Source organism: Puma concolor, chromosome E2, assembly GCF_028749965.1.
Source record: "Puma concolor isolate L17-30 chromosome E2, mPumCon1.1.hap2, whole genome shotgun sequence".
Lineage (NCBI taxonomy): Eukaryota > Metazoa > Chordata > Mammalia > Carnivora > Felidae > Puma > Puma concolor.
Window position 1 is genome coordinate 53,092,031 of NC_141681.1, and position 20,717 is coordinate 53,112,747.

The 20,717-nt window shown below is 58.9% G+C and overlaps 1 protein-coding gene and 1 long non-coding RNA gene across 4 annotated transcripts in view; one reads left to right on the forward strand and one right to left on the reverse strand.

Annotated features, from left to right (window-relative positions):
• The window catches only part of SLC8A2 (solute carrier family 8 member A2), a 28,917-nt gene extending 8,962 nt beyond the window's left edge, over positions 1-19,955 (reverse strand). The window contains exons 1-4 of one of the 3 annotated variants that reach the window (XM_086690228.1): positions 18,969-19,951; positions 14,236-14,925; positions 10,045-10,709; positions 3,547-3,969 (exon numbers count right to left, since the gene is read on the reverse strand). In XM_086690228.1, the coding sequence (XP_086546354.1) occupies positions 3,547-3,969; positions 10,045-10,709; positions 14,236-14,910 (1,763 nt within the window). In that variant the 5' untranslated portion in view covers positions 14,911-14,925; positions 18,969-19,951. Of the gene's footprint in view, positions 1-3,546; positions 3,970-10,044; positions 10,710-14,235; positions 14,926-18,968 lie in introns of all 3 variants that reach the window. The other 2 variants (XM_086690226.1, XM_086690229.1) reach the window with 2 other exon arrangements.
• On the forward strand, positions 10,856-13,487 carry LOC147573697 (uncharacterized). The gene is made up of 2 exons (XR_015244976.1): positions 10,856-11,022; positions 11,560-13,487. It is a non-coding gene; the product is annotated as an uncharacterized LOC147573697 (long non-coding RNA).
• Positions 19,956-20,717: the final 762 nt, after the last annotated feature.

Genomic DNA, 20,717 nt, shown 5'->3' on the forward strand with positions numbered 1-20,717 from the left:
TTGTTCCATATCACCTTCTAACAAACCATCTAATATGTTTATTTTGTTTACGGTTTGCCATTTGTCTCTTCACATTAAAATGTAAGTTCTCAAAAAAAAAAAAAAAAAAAAGTAAGTTCTGGGCGCCTGGGTGGCTCAGTCAGTTAAGCGTCAGACTGACTGCAGCTCAGGTCATGATCTCGTGGTCCGTGAGTTCAAGCCCCGCATCAGGCTCTGTGCTGACAGCTCAGACCCTGGATTCTGCTTCAGATTCTGTGTCTCCCTCTCTCTCTGCCCTTCTCCTGCTCACGCTTTGTCTCTCTCTCTCTCTCTCTCTCTCTCTCTCTCAAAAATAAATAAATATTTTAAAAATGTAAAAAAAAAAAAAAAAAAGTAAGTTCCACCAGGGCAGCGATCTTTGTTCATTTATGTACTTTGCTGCACCACCCCCCCAATGCCTAGAGCAGTGCCTGTTCCACGAACATTTGTGAACTCTGATCCTTCAGTTCAGGAGGCCCTCTGCTTCCTGCCCTCTGTCCTGACCACATTCTGAGGATTAACTGAGCGCTGATTGATTTTCTCAGCATCCGCGCTGCTATGGTAACCAGGGGGTGCCGGTGGTGGGGGGTGGGGGGAAGAGCCAGGAGTTATCCGTGCCCTCCAGGCACACAGCCCAACCCCCTCACTCACAAAGACCCAGAAAACCCACAGCCCTGCCGCTAGCAGCCCTTTCAGCTGTAGGAACCTTGAGGCCCGGCCCCAGAACCCAGAAACACAAACAGCCAGCCCACACAGTCACCCAGCAGAAGCCAATCAACACCGCCCACACCCACACACCATCACACCCCGCAGCCATTCCCTATGCAGTGGCAAAATCACACAGACCAGATGCCTGTTAGCACAACACCCCCACCGCAGCCTCGGTGACTTCGCCAACCTGCAGAGCCCCACTGTGGTTCCATGTAGACTCTTCTTACATCTCGCCCGTTATGGCTCTCGGGTGTCTGTTTATTTTTATCCCCTTCAGTCTCTCTCTCTCTCTGTCTCCATCTCTGACCCTGTCCGTCTCAGTCTCTTCCTAGCTCTCTGCCTTCCTTTATCCGTGTTCCCCTCTCCCTGTCTCAGCGTCTGCAGAATGGAACCGCCAAAGTCACCACAATTCAAGCGAAACGCTCTCCATCAGAGAGTCACTCAATGGACCCATCTCAACACACAAACGCACAGGATACAGCGACACCCATGTAGAGACAGATGCACACAAGATGGCCATGTGGGGACATATGCCCACTTCCACCCTCACCCCCTTCTGGTCTCAGGATATTTTGATTTTCTGTGGGCAGAAAGAAATGGCCACCCCCAGCCTCAGAAGTGGACTGGGAGCTGTCCAAGGTTCTGGAACACCGTGGCGGGAAGCAGGGTCTCCTGAGACATTCTACTCACACACCCTGACATGTGCAGACAGCTGTCGAGCCCGCGACACGCAGACAGGGTGATACACACACACCTCCGACGCTCACTCTCTCGCAGACACGCCGGGATCCACTGACGCCCGGTGACTGACACGCAGTGACACCCATGCCAACTGGCATCCTGACGGGCGCGCCCTCGTGGAACCCAGGGAGGAGAAACCCACCTGGCAGGGGACAGCGAGAGGGACTCGGGCTAGACTAAGGCAGGGCTTCCCGAGATCAAAGGAAGCAGCCGTGCTCCCCGGGCTGACCTTCTGTCACCCTCACGTGTGCCCTCCTTGCGTCCTGGAAACCCCACTCTCCAGCCCTTCCCAGCCTCTGAACTCGGACCGGTCTCCTTCGCAACCCTGTCGTTTGTCCCTCTCTCTGACCCAAACTCTCTGAGGCATCAAGAAGACCTCTCCTCCCCCGAGTTCCCCTGAGTTTCTCTCAGTAAGAAGGTCTCTGTCTCTTCCTTTCGGGCTTCCTGGATCATAGCCTCTCAATCCCTCTCCTCTCTCTCCACGTACTTCTGTGTCAATTTCCTTCCCCCTTTGTGTCAACGTTCCTGTCTTTCCGTCTCTTTCTTTCTCTGCTCCTGTTACTCTGTCTCTGTGTCTCCATCTCTCTCTAGGTCTTCTCTGTCTCTGAGCGCCTCTCTCTCTCTCTTTCGCTCTGCATTCTCTCCCCGCCACCCCATCTCTGGGCGTCTCTCCTCCACTTCCGTGTTGATCCTCCCTGGGGCCACCCCTCTGGCCCGGCCCCGGGCTGCTTCCAGGCACCTCTAATTAGCGCCTGCCCGGGAAAGGAAGGATGTGTTTCCCTAAATGCTAATTAGCCTCCTGTTCTCTGTCTTCTGAAGCCACAGCTGGAAGACTGGGTGGGGGCAGGGGTAGGGGCGGGGGCAGAGGGTGTCCCAGCCTGGGGAAGCCGTGTGGGGGAGGAGAGGGCCTGTGGGGTCGCAGCAGCAGGAGGGAAGCCGGTTAGACTACAGGGAGGACCAGGATAAGCAGGAAGGCAACTCTCTCCATTCCCCTCGCCTCTGGAATGTGACAAGTGGGGTCCGGGATGGTGCCCTCAGCCCTCAACCCGAGTTCTCAGCCCAACGCAGGCAGAGAGGCAGATGGAAAGGTACGGAGAGGCCGTCACTGAAATATAACCCGGGTCAGCGAGATACTGGGGACCGAGATCCGGAGATTAACGGAGCCCCAGAGAGGGCCTGCCAACAGCGAGACACGCGGAGACACGAAGGGAGGGATGGAGACGCGGGGAGAGCAGCGAGGAGCTGAGCGGAGGCCAAGGCCCAGAGGCTGGGAGGGGGAGGGGGCAGGGAGCGCGGCGGGGGCTCTGCTCGGTGGGAGGAGCGTGGGCGGCAGAAGGAGGGAGACAGACGGGCGTGCGGGGGCGGAAGAGAGCAGGCAAAGGGGGGGGGAGAGGTGGGGGAGGCGCCGTCTGCACGCCAGGCATGCGGCGGGGGATGTGAGGCTGCAGGCACACAGAGGGGACTCGGGCATCTGTGCAAGGGGGTGGCCGCGTGTCTGAGCGTGAGACCACCCCTGACTGTGCTCCAGCGCGCGTGTCTGTAGCTTTGTGATTCTGTGTGTGCCGGTGTGTGCGTTGGTGTGACTGTTATCCAGGCCACTTGCCCCGACCCCACCCGCCTTCCCCAAATCCCAGTCTTCCAGTGTCTTCAGGGTCTCTTCAGGCCCTGCCCCCACCTTCCCAGGCCCTACCATTCCTACTCGGTCTTTTTTTTCCCAAAGCCTCGCTCACATTTCCCTTAAGTCTCCAGCTATTTCCCCAGAGCCTTCCTCCTACCCACAAGCCCCACCCCTCCCCTAGGCCCGCCCCAAGACCCGCCCCTTCATCTTGGCCCCGCCCCGGCACTCCTGTCTCCTCCCTCCCCGCCTCTGTCCCGCCCCCTCCCTAGGCCTTGCCCCGCCTCCCACCAGCCCCCGCCCACTATATGGACGCGCCCCACCCACTTCTCAAGGCCCGGCCCCAACTCCGTGGCCCCGCCCCTCCCGCGCCCCGCCCACCTCGTCCGCCGTGCCCGCGCCCTTGGCCCCGCCCCATCTTCCCACCGCGGTGCCCCGGGGCTGCCGGCCGACGCGCTCACATGGTCTCGTCGTCGCCGAACTCGAGCTCGCCGCACGCGTCCTCGTAGTGCACGCCGCCGCCGCGCGCCGTGCCGTCCACGGTGCGGTACGGAAGGCGCACGGTGCCCCGCGCGCCCGAGCTGCGCACGACGCGCACGTCCACGGTGCCCATGCACTCGCTCACGTGCAGCAGGCGGTCCTGGAAGGAGAAGATGCCCGCGTGGTCGTCGTCCAGGATGGTGACGGTGGCCAGCAGTGGCGCCACCAGCCGTCCCTTCGGCCGCCCGCCGCCGTCGGGCTCGAACATGCCCTGCGCGTCGCCCACGCGCAGGTTCAGCAGCCGCACGAAGAAGTGTTCGTCCTCCTCGAAGATGTCGTCGTCGATGATGCCGATGCGCAGCTCCTTCTGTGTCTCGCCCGGCTTGAACACCAGCGTGCCCTCGCTGCGGCGGGAGGGGAGAGGACAAAACAGGGGTGAAGGTTGGTCAAAGGCTCTTTGCAAGGGAGGGGAGTCAGGGTAGGCTTCCTGGAGGAGGGAAAGGCGCCACCGAAAACTCACAAGTACGAGACTGGCCCGGTGTTAAACACATAGTACTGAGGGTGAGTCAGGGGTGCAGAAGGGGAACAACGTAAGGGTTGGTCTCTCCCACCATGGAATCCGTGAGGATTAGGAGCGCCAGCATTAAATAGATAACTCCACTGTTTAACTTGGCTCATTCATTCAACAAATACTCCCTGAGCACCTGCTCTGGGCCCTGTGCTGGGCAGTGCTGGGAACACAGTGGGGAAGAGGCCCTTCCTTCACGGGGCTCGGAGGCCTGTGGGAGAGCCACATCACAGTGACAGTTGCACATGTAATAAGTTATTTACAGTTCATTCATTCCACAGGTATTTGTTAAGCACCCGCCGTGTGCCAGGCACTGTTCTTAGTGTTTCTTGGGGGAAACAGCAGCAAAACCAGATCAGAGCGACATCCCTGCCCTGGTGGAGCTTCTATTCTAGTACAGGAGGCAAATAAACAGCCAACATTATGTAGAATGGCAGGTGGTGATGGCGCTATGGAGAAAAATAGAGGAAAACAGAGGAGAGGGTAGGGCGCGGGAAGGCGTTGTGTTAGGATGTCAGTGAAGGCTTTTCTGAATGGTGACATTTGAGTAGAGACTTGAGGGAGGTGAGGGTGGGAGCCGTGTGGAAGAGAGCTGGGGAAAAGTATCCCTGGCAAAGGGAACAGCCAGTGCAAATGTCCTGAGGCAGGAGTCGCTTGGAGTATCTGAGGGATGTATCTGAGTATCTGAGAGGCGGCCAGTGTGGCTCCAGTGGAGGGAGTAAGGGGAAGAGGGAGATGAGATCACAAAGGGAACAACAGGGCAGATGTCACGGCTTTGGTGGGCTACACTAAGGACTTTGGTGCTTATGCCGAGTGGGATGGGAAACATGGGAGGCCTCTGAGGAGGGGAAGGATGTGAGCTGGCTTAGATCTACAAGGGCATCGGTTGTGTCTCTGAAGCACATTCGAGATACCCTCTAATGGGGCAGGGGAGGGGATGAGCGACGTCGGAGTAGTCCGAGTGAAACTTTGAGGGGACAGGAAATGATTGGGCTCCTGGCAGGGCTGTAGGCATCAAAATGACTCGGCTGTAAATGCACCTTGACCACCTATAATTTCCCCTCCCGGTCCTCCCCACCACGCGCCACAGGCACCGGTGCCAGGGCTATGTGATCGAGAAGTGTCCTCTATTATTACTGTGATCACTTTCGTGAGAAAGAGGTCCCGGGCTCTAATTCTCCAGAAGAAGCCGGCTCTGTGGGAGGCGCAGAGGGACCCCAAGGTTCTGGCAAAGAGGGAGAACCAGATGATAAGCCTGGAGTGGACAGAGAAGGGACTCCCTGTCGTGGCCGCCTTCAGCTCGGGAGACGCTGTCCATGGTGGCCAAGGCATCCAGCCCCGTGAGCTAACCTGCTCCAAGCCGGGTTCCGCTGCTGTGCCAGCTGCGGGATCTCGGGCAGTTAGGATGTGCAGCCCCTCTGAGACTCAGTTTCCCGATCTGTAAAGTGGAGCTAACAACCGTGCCTACCTCCTGGTGGTGTGATAAGGACTGAGTTATTATGCAAGGGAAGCACTCAACCAAACTTAGCTAGTGATATGTGTATATGAAGATTAGAATCTTAGAGGGGCGCCTGGGAGGCTCCGTTGGTTAAGCGTCCGACTTCAGCCAGGTCACGATCTCGCGGTCCGTGAGTTCGAGCCCCGCGTCGGGCTCTGGGCTGATGGCTCAGAGCCTGGAGCCTGTTTCCGATTCTGTGTCTCCCTCTCTCTCTGCCCCTCCCCCGTTCATGCTCTGTCTCTCTCTGTCCCAAAAATAAATAAACGTTGAAAAAAAAATTAAAAAAAAAAAACAAAGGCCAACTGTGGGCTGTTCTAACTGGCCTGTCTTCAAAAGCGTCAGGGTCATGAAAGGCAGAGAAAAGCCAAGGGATCGATATCCCGACTGAAGAACTCTAAAGAGACCCGACAGGGACGCCTGGGTAGCTCCATCAGTTAAGCGTGCGACTTCAGCTCCGGTCATGACCTTGGGATTCACGAGTTCGAGCCCTGCATCGGGCTCTGTGCTGACAGCTCGGAGCCCGGAGCCTGCTTCGGATTCTGTGTCTCCCTCTTTCTCTGCCCCTCCCCCACTCACGCTCCGTCTGTCTGTCTCTCTTTCGAAAATAAATAAACATTAAAAAAAAATTTTTTTTGTTAAAGAGACATGACAACCAAATGCAACGTTGGGTTCTGGATTGGACGGGCAAGGAGGGAGCGTGTGCAAATAATGTCACAAAGGATGCTACGGGGACAGCAGGAAGATGCAAACAGGGACCGTAGACTGGGTAGTAATATGGATTCGGTGTTTACGTGTCCTGAGCGGGACGACCGGACTGTGACTGTGGTGGTGGGGCGGGGTGTCATACATCTTAGCAGATGCACGTGCGAGTATTCATGGGCCAATGGCCCTGCTGTCTGCAACTTATTCCCATATAGTGGCACAACTATTAATACTCTTACATATTAACTGGAAGGGGTGTGTGAATGAGCACAGGACGAAATCTGCACAACTGGTGAATCTGGCCGAGGGCTATAAGAGGGTTCCCGGAACCATTTTTGCAGCCCTTGTGTAGGTGTGAATTCTTTTTTTTTTTTCCAAAACGGAAGGTTGGGAAGAAAAAGGACACGGGGATTTTAGAAACCAGGCGTGATGGAAATATAGAAGATGGGCTTCCGTTTCAACACTGGATGCGCAAACCCTAAGAAGACGAAAGGCTTTGGACCATCGCATCCGAGACTGGTTGGGGGCACGGATTAGACTATCCAAATGTGGGGGCTGAGCCTGGGGGGCTCAGTTGGTTGAGTGTCCGACTTCTGGTTTCGGCCCAGATCATGATCTCATGGTTTGTGAGTCCGAGCCCCGCACCGGGCTCCGCGTTGAGCCTGGAGCCTGCTTGGGATTCTCTCTCCCTCTCTCTCTGCCCCTCCCCTGCTCATGCTCTCTCCCTCTCTCTCAATATAAATAAATAAACTTAAAAAAATATATATCCAAATGTGAGAGTCTTGGAATCTGAGAACTTTAGACCCTTGGCATGTGAGGATTACGGGGGCTTCAGTCTCAGAATCTTGGGACAGCTGTGCCGTTTTGGTGCCTCGGAGATCATCTTTAATTTGGAGAAACTGGGGCGCCTGGCTGGCTCACTCAGTAGAGCATGGGACTCTTGATCTCGGGGTTGTGAGTTTGAGCCCCACATTGGGTTTAGAGATAAATAAGTAAACTTTTTAAAAACTGGGAGAAACTGAGGCCCATCGACCACCCTAATCTCTATGATCCCTGTGGGCAAATCAGACAAAGGCATCCCTTCTTTAGGACACTTGGTTTCCATGAATCAGGACATTAGCACAATAGACATACAAGTCTGCAATGTCCGCTCTGTGAACAGAGCTTTCTTAGATGGGGTGCTCTTATGCAGTGCACAACCTCAATAACTGTGCGTGACAGCCCGGACTGCCCACACTGAGGCAGGAAACTTGCCTGACGAGCAGGGTCCAGGGCTAATCTTGGAACCCAGGTGCCCTCCCTCCCGGTCCCGGACCTAAGCAGCCTCTGAATGGTGATGCCAGGTCTGTGAATGTCACCTGGGATGGGAGAGCAGGGGCCGAAGGAAGATGTCACCCTTTCCTCGCTCTTTGGTTCCACCACCGAGCAGCATTTACTGCTGTACTTCAAACATCTCAGTACTGAAGTCATTTGCCGATGAGAAAGCGGGCTCTGATTCCGGCAGGGATACCCGCACTGGCTTCCTTCTGCAAAACCTTTGGCAGGGGGGAGGGGGGGCGGGCAGTGCAGACCAGGGGTGGGGATATGAGTGCAAGAGTGAAGAGGCCGGCTAACGGCAGACACCTCAATGTGGCGAATGCCTTTTCTTCCCTCGAAGGAGGCCGGGAGGCGGGGAATGGTAGGGGGAGGTTGGAGGGAGCAGGTTGCGGGTGGCCAAAGGGATCCCGTGCTCCAGGATGACAGAAGGAGATCCTGAGCCCCACTCGGGAGAAGGCAGGGGGTGGGCGGAAGGGCAGGAGAAGTGAATGGGGACGGGCCCGATACGAGGCTCCTGGACTGCCCTAGGTGGGGGGAAGTGACCCACAAATGCCCGAAGCAGTGGAAAGACGCGAAGGCGTGACAGCGGCACGCAGGGGAGACTGGGCTATCCGAGGTGGCCGAGGGAAAGACTGGCGAAACACAGCACTCAGCCCTAGGACGAGAAGCGTTAAAGGGAGGCGGGACGGGCAGGGCAGCGGCAGGAGGTGAGGACCAAAGATCCTCCAAGAGTTCGGCCTCAGCTCTACTCCCGGAAGGGAGTGACAGGGAGGCGTGGCCGAGGGGACCCTGTCAACAGCGCGGCCACCAGCACTGCCTCCCACTCTCCGCTCTGCTTTCCTCACAGCCCTCGCCACTGACATTGTGCGTATTCGGTGTCTGCTTCCCAATGGTCTGTCTCTCCCGCAAGAGCGTCAGCTGCCTTTGGGCAGGGCCCGGACGTGTTGCATTCACAGGCCGGTCCCCACTGCCCAGGTTCGTTCCTGGCGGGTGGGAGACCCGTGAGAAGTGTCGTCATTACCGTAGGAAACTATGAGACACCTACGCGTCAGCCAACAGAATATACCGTGACGCTATCATTCTATAACCCACGGTCCGTGGGTTCGAGCCCCGCGTCGGGCTCTGCACTGCCGGCTCGGAGCCTGGCGCCTGCTTCGGAGTCTGTGTCTCCGTCTCTCTCTGCCCCTCCCCCGCTCACGCTCTGTCTCTCTCAAAAATAAACCAACGTTAAAAAATATAGGGGGCGCCTGGGTGGCTCAGTCGGTTAAGGGTCCGACTTCAGCTCAGGTCACGATCTCGCGGTCCGTGACTTTGAGCCCCGCGTCGGGCTCTGGGCTGATGGCTCAGAGCCTGGAGCCTGCTTCCGATTCTGTGTCTCCCTCTCTCTCTGACCCTCCCCCGTTCATGCTCTGTCTCTCTCTGTCTCAAAAATAAATAAACATTTAAAAAATTAAAAAAAAAAATAGTCCCTGACACATAGTAGGTGTTCAGCAGGAATTGCCGAACGGGGGAAGATCACAGGTCTGCTCAAAAAGAGGGCAGGGAGCCGGGCAGCGAGACTCAGGAGGGTGCAAAGGGTGCGTTTCTCCGCGGCAGAAACCAAGGACCTGGGGCTCATTTGGGCACTGCCTCTCTCCTCTTATCTCATTTAGTTCTCCCACATGGCGCTTACCAGCCCCCTGATGTTTTTATGTATTTAATGGCTTATAACCTTATTGCAACTTGAGGGTAGGGACCTTAGCTGTCTTGTTCTCCATGGTGTATACCCCCCAGGCATATGGTAGGTGCTCAGTAAACCTTTTTACTTTAGTAATGGTGTGTGTGTGTGTGTGCGTGCGTGTGTGTGTGTGGAGGGGAACCTGTTCCAGCAGGTGACAGTACATGTCATGGAGCTATAATAATTAACCCAGGGTGATGTCAACCCCCGAAACCCACAGGTAGATCATAAACATGGGAAGGCAGCCTGTGGGCGGGCCGCGGCCACGCTCTGTGGCTTGTCTAGCAGCGTGTGGCAAATGTCTACAAGAGTGTCCCAGAATCGGCCACCTGGCAGGGGGAGGGGGTGGGGAGGGCGAGAGACTCTCCATGTCGGCTCAGGCCATGATCTCGCGGTTCGTGGGTGCGAGCCCCGCGTCGGGCTCTGTGCTGCCAGCTCGGAGCCCGGAGCCCGCTTCGGATCCTCTGTCTCCCTCTCTCTCTGCCCCTCCCCCGCTCACACTCTGTCTCTCTGTCTCTCTCTCTCTCTAAAATAAAAAGCATTAAAAAAAAAAAAAAGCAACAGCAAGAGCGAGCGGATGAGCGAATGGTGCAGGCCTGCGCGCGCAGCAAGGGAAGCGTGGGCGCTGGAGGTCGCCGGGAGACCGCTGAGCCCGGGGCCGCGCACAGCCCACCCACCTGTACTCGTAGTCGGAGCCGGCCTTGGCGGAGCCGTCCTCGGTGCGGTAGTCCACGTAGAAGGTGCTGTTGCCCTCCCCGCCCTGGCAGGTGACGGACAGCAGCACGGAGCCGCAGTTCTCCAAGCAGTGGTAGAGGCTGGGCTCGAAGAAGATGCGGCTGGCGCCGTCGTCCTCGTCCTCGCCGGGGCCGTCGGCCGGGGAGGCGCGGCGCGAGGCGTCCGCCGCGTGTCGCCGCAGCACGTTGCCGGCGCCCGTCATCAGCCGCGTGGCCTGGATGCGGTAGAAGGCGCGGCTCTTCTGCTGGTGCAGCAGCGCGTAGTAGTTGGCGATGCCCACCAGCTGCTCCAGGTCCTTGTCCGGGTGCTTCTGCTTCAGGTCCTTGAGGATCTGGATGACCTCGCGGCGGCTGGCGTCCAGCTCGCGGGCCTCGGCGGGGCCGGGGCCCAGGCCGCCCGGCTCGCCCGGCACCTCGGCGCCCACGAACGTGCCGTCCAGCTCGATGCTCTTGGGGGGGTCGCCCTCGGCGCCGATGATGATGCCGCTGCGCGGGTCGGTGCGGTAGCGCTTGTACACGTACTTGTAGAAGAGCAGCCGCTTGTCGGCCATCCAGGCGAACACCACGCACACCGGGAAGAAGACGAGGGTCAGCAGCGCCTCCCACACCTGCGGGCGGCCGCGCGGGTCAGGACCGCCGCGCCGCCAGGGGGCGCGCTCGCCGCCCGCCGTCGGGCCGCCCCCCGCGGCTCCCTCCGCCCGGCGCCGGCGGGGGAGGGCGGGGGGCGTGGTCGCCGGGCGCCCCCTCTCCGCCCCCCCCCCCCCCCGTCCCGCGTCCGTCCCCATCTCGGTCCCCGCCCCGCCTCGCCCCTCTCTGCTGCGCTCTCCGGTCGGCTCGTCTCCGCCTCGCCCCGTCTCCCTCTGTCTCTCTGTCCAGGCCGTCGTCTCCTCTCCCTGCCTCCGTCTCGTTCGGTGTCGGCTGGTGTGTGCCTCTTCCCAGGGGGCGGAGCCTGTGTCCCTTCCTGCCTGTCTCTCCCTCCGGCCTTTTCGCCCCGCTCGGTTTCCCCTGCACCCCTCCTCACCTGGGACGCCCGGACTCGTCCAAACCCCACCCGCCACCCGGGGCCGCTCACCTCTTCCCCAGGCTCCCCGATTCCGCCCCCCACCCCCCCGCCCCGCCCGCCAATGCAGCCTTTGCCGGACTCTCCTTCCTTAGAATCCGTTTGGCCCTTAGGGACGGGACTCTGACTCTCAAAGAGGCACAAGTCTGGCTCCTATCACAGCCCCATAAAACAAGCTCCTCCTGTGTTTACATGCTGTATCTCCCCAGAGAGACAAGGCAATGCAGAGTTCAGATCCTGCTTCTAGAAGCGGCAAGTGTGGCTCAGCCTCTTGCCTGTAAAAATGGGAACGGCCCCAAGGCTGGATGAGCTTATGTACCCCTAGCGCTTAGCACTGTCGGTTCCGGACGCATGGAAAAGAGCTCAAAATTAACAGGACCATTATTCTACCTATGCAGGTCCAGGACTCCTCCGCCCATGGTCACCCTCCTCAGTAAAGATAAGGAGGAAGAGGTGAAAGTTTACCATCAGCTGGCCCCCGGAGGTATCTTTAACCCGGGCCCAGAAGGCAAACTATCTTTGAAGATCCAACCAATCCTCACACCCCCACCCTGGTCGCTGGGTTTCCTGATGGCTCAGAGAGAAGGCAGGAGCCTCACAAAGCCAGCAGGCAGGTTTGTGAAAGGCAGCTGAATTTTCTACACAAGGTGTAACGTGAACTCTGGCCTCGGAACTGGCCACTATGTGTAGGGCAGGGGAATGCTCCCGTAATCAGAAGACCATCTCAAACCTCGAAGATGTGCTTTTCTCCCTGCAGGTAAAGAAAAGGTGGATTCTAGGAGGCTCACATCCTTTTTTCCAGGGCACCCACTGCGGATGGGCCCACGGACCTGCCTACCCTGCGGGAGAAGTGAGACAGGTTCAGTGCACAAGGACACCCCCAAGAGGGGGGGGGGCTCTCACCAATCTAGGGGCGTTTGTGGGTTGCCACCGTGACCGGAGAGGGGGATGCGGTCCCAGATGGCGACATCCAGCGACTCATGGGGTGGTCCCACACAATGCAGAATTGTCCCACGTCCTGCCTCACTTGGGAACCTCCTGCTGGAGGGGCGCCTGGGTGGCTTGGTCGGTTAAGCGGCTGACTCTTGATCTCAGCTCAGGTCATGATCTCACGTTTCGTGAGTTCGAGCCCGGGGCATCGGGCTCTGCACCGACAGCACAGGACCTTGCTTGGGATTCTCTCTCTCCCTCTCTCTCTCTCTCTCTGCCCCTCCCCCACTGGTGCGCATGAGCTCGCTCTCTCTCTCTCTCTCAGGTGAAAAATCTTCTAATCGTCGGAGTCTAGAACTCAACTCTGTTATGTATATACAAAGTATTTTCCTGTATGGTTTAATCTATGCTGAATACGCTTATTTTTAATCTTGTAGCTATCCACTCCTCTGCTCAACTCCTTGCATGGCTTGTTTCTTGATCTTTTTCTTCCTCTTGAGCCCAAACTTGTTCAGGATAAGTAGGTGCCAGCAGCTGGCTCCCACATCACGACTTTTAAAGTGGCCATGCCGAAGCGCTTACATGTGGAAACGCGCATTGTTCTATTAGAGACTCCTTTGGCCAACGGCACAGGCAAGTTTAGTGATGGGAGGGATAGCTCGCATTTACTCTGTGCTAGGCCTGCTGTCCTGAGCTCTTCCACGTGTGGTTTATTCGATCCCCACACGGCCCTCTGACGTCAGTACTGTGACGACACCCAGGTGACCGGTGGGGAAACTGAGGCACAAAGCAGGTGAGGAACTCGCCCAAGGGACAGCTGGGAAGCAGCAGAAGTGGGGTTTGACTCGAGCGTGTCTGGCTCTGGGCTCCACGCACCAAACCGCGAGACTCTCGAAGACCTCTCTCTTATTACGTAAGTATTTCACATCAGCAAAGGGATATTCCTATCCCTCCTCCGGCTGGCTCATGGTGTCTAAAATCCTTGTCCTAGTTCTGCTCTAGATCCTCATCAGAGACCACTCTGAAAACCCGAGCCAGGACGCCGTCCTCTTGAATCGTGCTTGAGAACTGTGTGATGTCTCCTTCTGTACTTTTCACCCTGGCAGCCAGGAAACTCACCATCACAGCCGTGAGTCGACTGCAGCCAACTGTCTCTCTCCCTCTCTCATCCCTGTCTTCTGGTGCTACTATCTCTCCCTCAGCTCTCTGCGGTTGCTGGTCCCTCGGTTCTGTTTCTATAACACCTGCAAGGAATTTTTATGCTTCTAACACTCAGCTCCTTCCTGGACATGCCCCTATAATTGGCAAAACCTGACAGATCTGCATGACTAGACTGTGCACATGTGTGAAGGAATTCTGGGTAGCCTCAAATAAATTATGCATGTGTGTGAACGAACTGGGCCAGACCCATAAATAAATTATGCAGATGTAGGTGGCAGTCTTGGGGTTGTGGGAAATGAATTAGGCAAACGTCTTCCAGGGAGACTTAGCGGAGCGCGGTTAAGACGCTGGACAGACGAGAGGCGACTGGTTATGTGAATGGGGGGGGGGTGTAAGTTACGGAGCGGTGGGGCCAGCTTGTGTCTCACTGTTGGAATGAATCGTGCAAAGTGGTCTTTGCAGCGGACTCGGTTCATACCCGCGTTGGACCGGAGTGAGTGTAAATTTCAGCGATGCGGCATAAATTATCCTAACATCAGAGATCGATTATGAATGATGAGTGAATTTTGCGAGCCACGACTCCATAGCTGGCAAATACCTAGCTAGGCTGTGACCTGTGGTAGCCATTGCAGAGATCACAAGGACTCTGTCAACACGTATGGCACTGTTAGAAGAGCTCAAGCCATTCCTTCTGGACGGGTATATTGCAAAATGCCACCCCCTCTGGGCAGATGAGCCCTTTCCAGGTGCTGCGGGAGCCCTCCAGACATGGCGTGGGCGCACTCGATGGACTCCGGCCCCAAACTGCCTTCCCCGGCCCACCGCCCTTGTGCACAACCTGCACAACCATACCTGGTGGCCCGCCCCGATGTGAGCATGCATTGCTGCGAACGCATGAACCAAGTCTCCGGGCCCAGGGAGCCACCCCTCTGGATTCTGCCGACGTACGTGCCCCGAGCAGGTGCCGATGGGTCCTTGCTCACCTGGACCACGCCGGGAGAAAAGACGGCAAGGATGAGATAAAGCCAGACGTAGGCGAAGATACTCCAAGAGGCAGTGACGAAGAAGACTCTCAAGTGCTTGATCTTGCGGCTCTCGCCGGCTGGGATGACGTAGATGCACACGGCAATGACCACAAACATGTTGAAGGCGGCGCTGCCCACGATGGTGCCTGGGCCCAGCTCGCCCGCCTGGAAATTGTGGCCACAGACCTCGATGACAGACAGCAGGATCTCGGGGGCTGAGGAGCCTAGGGCCATGAGCGTGAGGTTGGACACGGTCTCGTTCCAGATGCGGACGGTGCCCACGCTGGTCTCGCCGTTGGCCTTGGTGATGGTGATCTCCTTCTCCTTGGACGTGATGACCTCGATGGACGCCATGAAGCGGTCGGCGATGATGGACACGCCCAGGAACATGTACACCATGGCCACGAAGTAGACCACGGCCCGCGCCGCTTTGTCACCCAGCGACGGGTCATCAGGCTCCCAAACGGGCAGCAGGACCCCCGGCTGGCAACGGTTGGAGCCCTGGCAGCCCCCTGTGCTGGCATCGCTGTCATTGGCGGGGGGAGGTGGCAGGGAGGGGGTGGGGGTGGCCGCCCCCGAGCACGGGGCCGTCCCCAGGAGGAGTGCAAACCCCACTAAGGCCAGGGGAGCCATGGAGGGTGTCGGGTCCTGTGGGGGAGGAGGAAGAAGTGTGGGGGAGGGGCACACACCCCGCCCATTCACACGGGACCCCCCGAGGCTTGCTGGGGGCTGGGAGGGGGAGGGTGGGGACAGAGGGAACCACAGAGGGACAGGGACGCAACAAGACAGAGAGCGCCAGACAGAGACCGGGAGAGGAGGATGAAGACAGACGGGCGTCACAGGCTGCTGGCGGAGTGGACGTTGCTCTCGCCACTTCGGGGAATTGCGGCTGGACGTCCTGCACCCTACTGGCCGGCAGTTTCCGCCCCCAGGTACCTGGGCACCCAGGAGCCCTAGGACGCGTGTCTGCCAGAAAGCCACACACACGACAATGTCCGCGGCCGCCGCTTTGTTTCTAACAGCGCCCCTCGGGAACCCGCCCGGATGGGATGCCTGTCAGCAGCAGACGGAGAAGTACAGCCCTGGGGCGGGGGGGGGGGGTGGGGGGCAGCGGAACGTTATGTGGCCCTGAAAAGAGAACAGGCTGCGGACCCGCCCGGCCACACAGACGAATCCCACAGACGGACGATGGATGGATGAAGCCAGGCCCCAAGTGACACAGACCGGATGATTTAGTGGGTGAGGCCAGGGGCTGGAGGCCCTAAGTTCGTGAGCTGAGTCTGGTGGCCTCAGAGGGCTCCTGTGCAGGGCCTGGGCTTTGGCGGGTGCTGGGATGTCCGTCTGCCTGTCTGTCTGTCTGTCTGTCTTGTCTGTCTGAGGTGGGGCTGCAGAGAGACTGCTGGAGGGTCTCTGGCTCACATCTTTCCCTGAGATGCTGGCATGTGTCTCTCCCAACTGAGTCTCAGAATACTGCGGCCCTCGCCCTGGACAAGGTCTCGTGTGGTCTGGCCTCCTCATTCCCTCTCTGGCTTCATCTCTCTCCCTGTCCCCCCTTACTCGTTGGCCCCGGCCACCTCCGGGTTCCTCGCATGCTAGACAAGTTCTTGCCTCAGGGCCTTTGCGCCTGCTGTTTCCCCCTTCCTGAGACCCTGTTCCCTACGTATTCACCCTCTCTTCTCCAATTCTCTGCTCAGACATCACCCTCCCTGAGCTCTCTGTTCAAAATGACACCACCCCACTTTGGCGAGGCCCTAGGGGTCTCATAGATGAGAGGGCCAAGGCTCAGAGAGGTTAAAAACTCATTCAAAGCCCCCAGCACCAACGCTGGCTTCATTTCTCTCTCTGGGAGTCGCCCCAACTCCCAGCTCCTGGGCCCCACTCTTATGTTGCCATGGTAACCCAGCAGCCTGTTTTGAAAAAAGGTGGGGGGGGGGGACTGAGACTAGAAGAAGAGGTCTGACCCCTGCTTTGGCCACCAACCTCAGTTCTCCCAGTAACTTCCATCTCTGTCTGGAAGTTCTTCTCCGAGTCTAACCCACAGCCTGCCCCCAAAACACGCCCACGTACTCAAGGGCTGGGAGCCCGCGCCTCTGGGGGAGGGAGGCAGAATGTTGGCAGAACATCCCTGAGGAGTGTGTGTGTGTGTGTGTGTGTGTGGGCGGGGAGAGGGGGGATTCTTAAAGGGCCACCGCACAATTAGCCCCCTCAGCAAGGCCCCTAATGATACATCTAATTAGCAGCCCCCTAATTAGCAACAACTTAGGCATAATTACAAACCCACCAGGATCCAAAGCAAAGACTCACGCTCTTCTCCCTCCCTTCTCCCCGGCTTCCAGGAGAAACGAGGGCCACCTGGGAGTCAGGAATTCATCTCAAGCATCTAACTCCCTCTCTCATGGGAGGGCCAAGGCCTGGAAAGTGCCCCCTCACATCTAACCACCTGTCCCTCCTGCTGAGGTCCTCAAGGGAGGCCAGAGTGAGCCAACGAGGGGGGGGGGGTTCTCATGCCTGCCCTCCTTCCCAGGGGATGGGCAAAGCATCCTGGCTCAATCCCTTTTCCTGCAAAACCTGAGGCCTTAGGGGAGTGGGGGTGGGGGGCGGTCAGGAAGAGAAAGCACGAGATAAATATTTGTGAAATGAATGACCAAGAGGTCTGAGCCCTGTCGCTGGGGACAGCTGGACTTTCTCTGCTAAAGGCGCCTGTCTCTGCCTCTCTTCGTCCACCAGCAGCCCTGAAACCTAATCTGGGTTTAGAATCCAGGGGCAAAAGGATCAGGTTGAAGCCAGGGTAGGAGTCCGGAGGGCAGATGATAGCATCTCCCGATGTCCCCCCACCCTCGTGGGCAGGTGCCCAGCTGGGCCAGTGGTGAGCGCCCCGGTTCTGCCTCACATGCCTCTCGGGGTCTCAGACACCTCCTGTCTAGGGCGGGATTGCAAGCGTAAGGGAAGGGGGTCCAGTCTGGCCTTGCCGGGTGGGGCCCCCTCCCTCCCTCCCTCACGCTGGCGAGCGAGGTCATGGTTCCTGGTTGTGCTTGGTGGGGCCAGGGCTTGCCTGCTGCGCTCCTCGGAGAGACTTCAGAGGTGGGGACCCGAGCTTCTAAACACACCCACTTCCTGCTCCTGGGCGAACCGTGTCCCAGCCTGGGGGTCACACATAGTCTCAGTGCTCAGGGCTACCACGCACGGATGGGTAAACCGAGGTCCGGAGGGAGAAGAGACCTTGGCCAGGTCAGGCAGCTTCCACTCCGGGGCAGGGGAGGATGGAAAGTCAAGGCATGGGACTCTGAACGAGGTGCTCCTTTGAACCCATCGGGCCCCACGTGGGTACTCGAGGACCTCACCCCGTCACAGCGGGGGCTGCTGCGGCTGGGCTCACACCTCTCCCCTGTCACTCACTCTCGCCCACCTTTCTGGGTCCCCTTCCCCCCCAGGAAAGAGGAGGATGTATTGGCCAGAGACTTCCAGACTCAGAGGGGCCCTCCGGGAGCCCCCGGGGGATGGGGATCCACCCCCACGAGGGATGGGTCTGAGGCTGGTCTGCCCTGAGAGCGATGGAGGTAAGGCTGAAGAAAGGACCGGCCTGATCCACCCCAGGACGTAGTGCTGTGCCTGGCGGAGGAAAAGTGCTCAGCAACTGTCAAAAGGATGGATGAGGCAAGCGATGAACTGGACAACCGGCAGACAAGGTACAGAAGTCAGACTGCAGGAAGGACCGTCCAGTCTACCAGAAGAGGGAGGAGAGGAGCTCTGTCCTCAGGGGAGGGATGGGCACAAGCCTGCCGAGAGGATGGGCGGGAGCTGGGCAGAAGGGAGAGGAGTTTGGGGGACTCCTTGGCTTCTGGGGGAGCCCACTCTGCAGGGGGTGGGGATCTTCTTCCTCCAGGTCTCCCCCTTGCCAGGGGCGGGGACAGAGGTGTGTAGGAGGAGAGTGAACCCGCTACCAGGGAAGAGAGAGAGACAGAGAAACAGAGACCGCATACCTACAGACAGAGATGGAGAGAAGGAGAGGGGCAGGGGGGAGAGAGAGAGAATGAGAGAGAGTGTATGTGTGTGTGTGTGAGAGAGAGAGAGAGAGAGACCCGCAGAGACAGGAGAGTCGGAGACACCGGGGAGCAGAGACAGGAGGGAGGGAGAGACACAGATGGCGAAAGAGGAAGGCAGAGAGAAAGAAACCAAGGACTTAGAGACAGAGCCCCCGAAAGACACAGAACAGACCCAGGCACAGAGGGACACAGAGGGACAGAGGCGGGAGTGAGGGACTGACAGACAGAGACACAGGGGAAGGGACTCAGAGAGGCAGCCAGACTCTGCAGGACAGGACCCCCGAGAGATGTGGAGAGACAGACGAGACCCAGACGCAGGAAGGCGGGGGCGGAGGGAGAGAACACGAAGGGGGGCTGCCCCAGACGGGCTGGGGTGTTCTCGCTCTCTCAGTACCCAGGAGGCACCCCCTCCCCAGCCGGCCAGGCTCCCTGGGACCCAGGAGGGGCTGAGGATGTTGGCTGCTGGCGGTGCCTCCACCCCACAGAGGGGACCCGGTATCCCCGCCCGGAATATGCAGCCCCCCACCCCCCATAAATGAGCTCAGGGAAGAGCGGCTCCTGGCTCCTCACATGTCCCCCTCCACCCGCCTGGGGCAATACCGTCCTTCCTCCACGCTCCCCCCCCTCCCAGAACTGAGGGTCTCTTACCTGCAGCTACAGCCTGGACTAGGTCCCCCTAGCACTGGGCTGGCGGTGGTGGGCGCCTCCGCCCGACAGAGAGGGAAAGAGAGAGAGACAGACAGACAGAGAGAGAGAGAGAGAGAGAGAAGCTGGAGACTGAGAGGGAGAGCCGGGGAGGAGGGGAGGGAGAGGGGATAGAAGGAGGAGAGGAAGAGGGGGGAGGGACACGGGGGAGGGGGAGTCAGGAGAGAGGGAGGAGGAGGGACGGGGGAGAGTGCTGGGAGGGAGGAGGAGCCGGAGAGGGAGGGGAGGAGGAGGAGGCGGGGAGAAGGGAGGCAGGCGACAGGCGGGGGAGGCTTGGGGAGGGGCCTGGACAAGAGGAGGTTGGGGGGAGCCCAAGCCTCCCACCCACCCTGCAGGTTCAGCACTACAGGCAGGGGACAGCGGCAGACGCGTGCGTGCGTGCGTGCGTGTGTGTGTGTGTCTGTGAGTGTGTGCGGTAGGTGGGGTGCCGAGGGTCATTCACAAGCATCCTCGCCCTCCCCAACACACACTGATCCGTACAAGGGCCGAAGAAGCAAAAAAACAGCTACAAATAGTTACAGGCTCACAGAACGGGGGGGGGGGGGGGGGGGGGGAGGGCAAGAATGTTTAGCCAGAGTTAGATCCAAATTCACATGCCGCGCCTGCTGACATAGAACCTCGCAAAGCAAGCCGGCAACAACCACAAAGGCACACCCATCAATAATAGTAACAGCAGCTGCCATTCAAAGTGCCCCGTCGCGCAGTGTTGCAAATTTTCTCGTTAAGTGATTGCCCTGCCTTGACACCGCTAGTCCTCCTAACAGCCCTGCGAAGTCGCTGCGGCCGGCCTCGGTTTGCAGATGGGGAAACTGAGGCACAGAGCGGCCAAGCATGGCTCCAGGCTCCAACACCCTTAAGCCACCACACTGCGCGCTGCCCCGCGCTGAGGAGCAAGTAAGAAGTCAGAAAGGAAACCGCAAAGGACCAGGCGAGCGTCCCAGGCTCCTGCAGGCACAAAATCGCGAGTGCTGAAGCGGGCACACAGGGGCGCACACGCCTCACAGACCCCTGCCATCACGAACTACGCTCACTTCGATTCCGTACCGCGGTCCACTCCTGCCTAGGACAGGAGGGGATGGCAGCTCTCCGCCTCGGCAGGCGGGCAGCAGGAGGGAGGAGACCTCGCTCCTGCCAGCGATCGGTGCCCACCGCCAGTCCAGGCTGGACACCCCTTGGGCAGGCTGCCAGGGGACGAGGGAGCCAACGCAGCTCCGGGCCGTTTCCCACGCTTGGGCCTGGGTTCTGGGAGACGGCGAGAGCGGCCAAGAGCCGGTGGGGCTCCTGCCTCCTAAAAACCCACCCGGTGGCTTGGGTCTTCACGGCCGGCGTGGGTGGTCAGACTGCTGGGTGGGCTTCCGTGGTAGGAGGTGGTACGGATGGCCGGGACTGTGGTGCCTGCCCCTGGGGCCCCAGGAAGCGGGAGTCCCACCCAAACCCTGCCACGGTGAGGAAAGGGCCCACCGTCCCCACCAGCCCGGATCCCCCTCAGGAATCATTCCCCAACCGTCCTGCCCCAGAGTCTATTCCTGGCCTGCAGTGGGGGAGGGCAAGAGCTCTTCCGGTCCGGCCCTCTGCTGGTCCCCGAGATCCAGGTCCCTGATTCCCCCACCTTGCTGTAGAAGGGGACACAGCCGGCAGAGCAGTGGCCAGGGAAGTCAGCACCCCTCCGCCTCAAACTCCCTGGTCACTGGA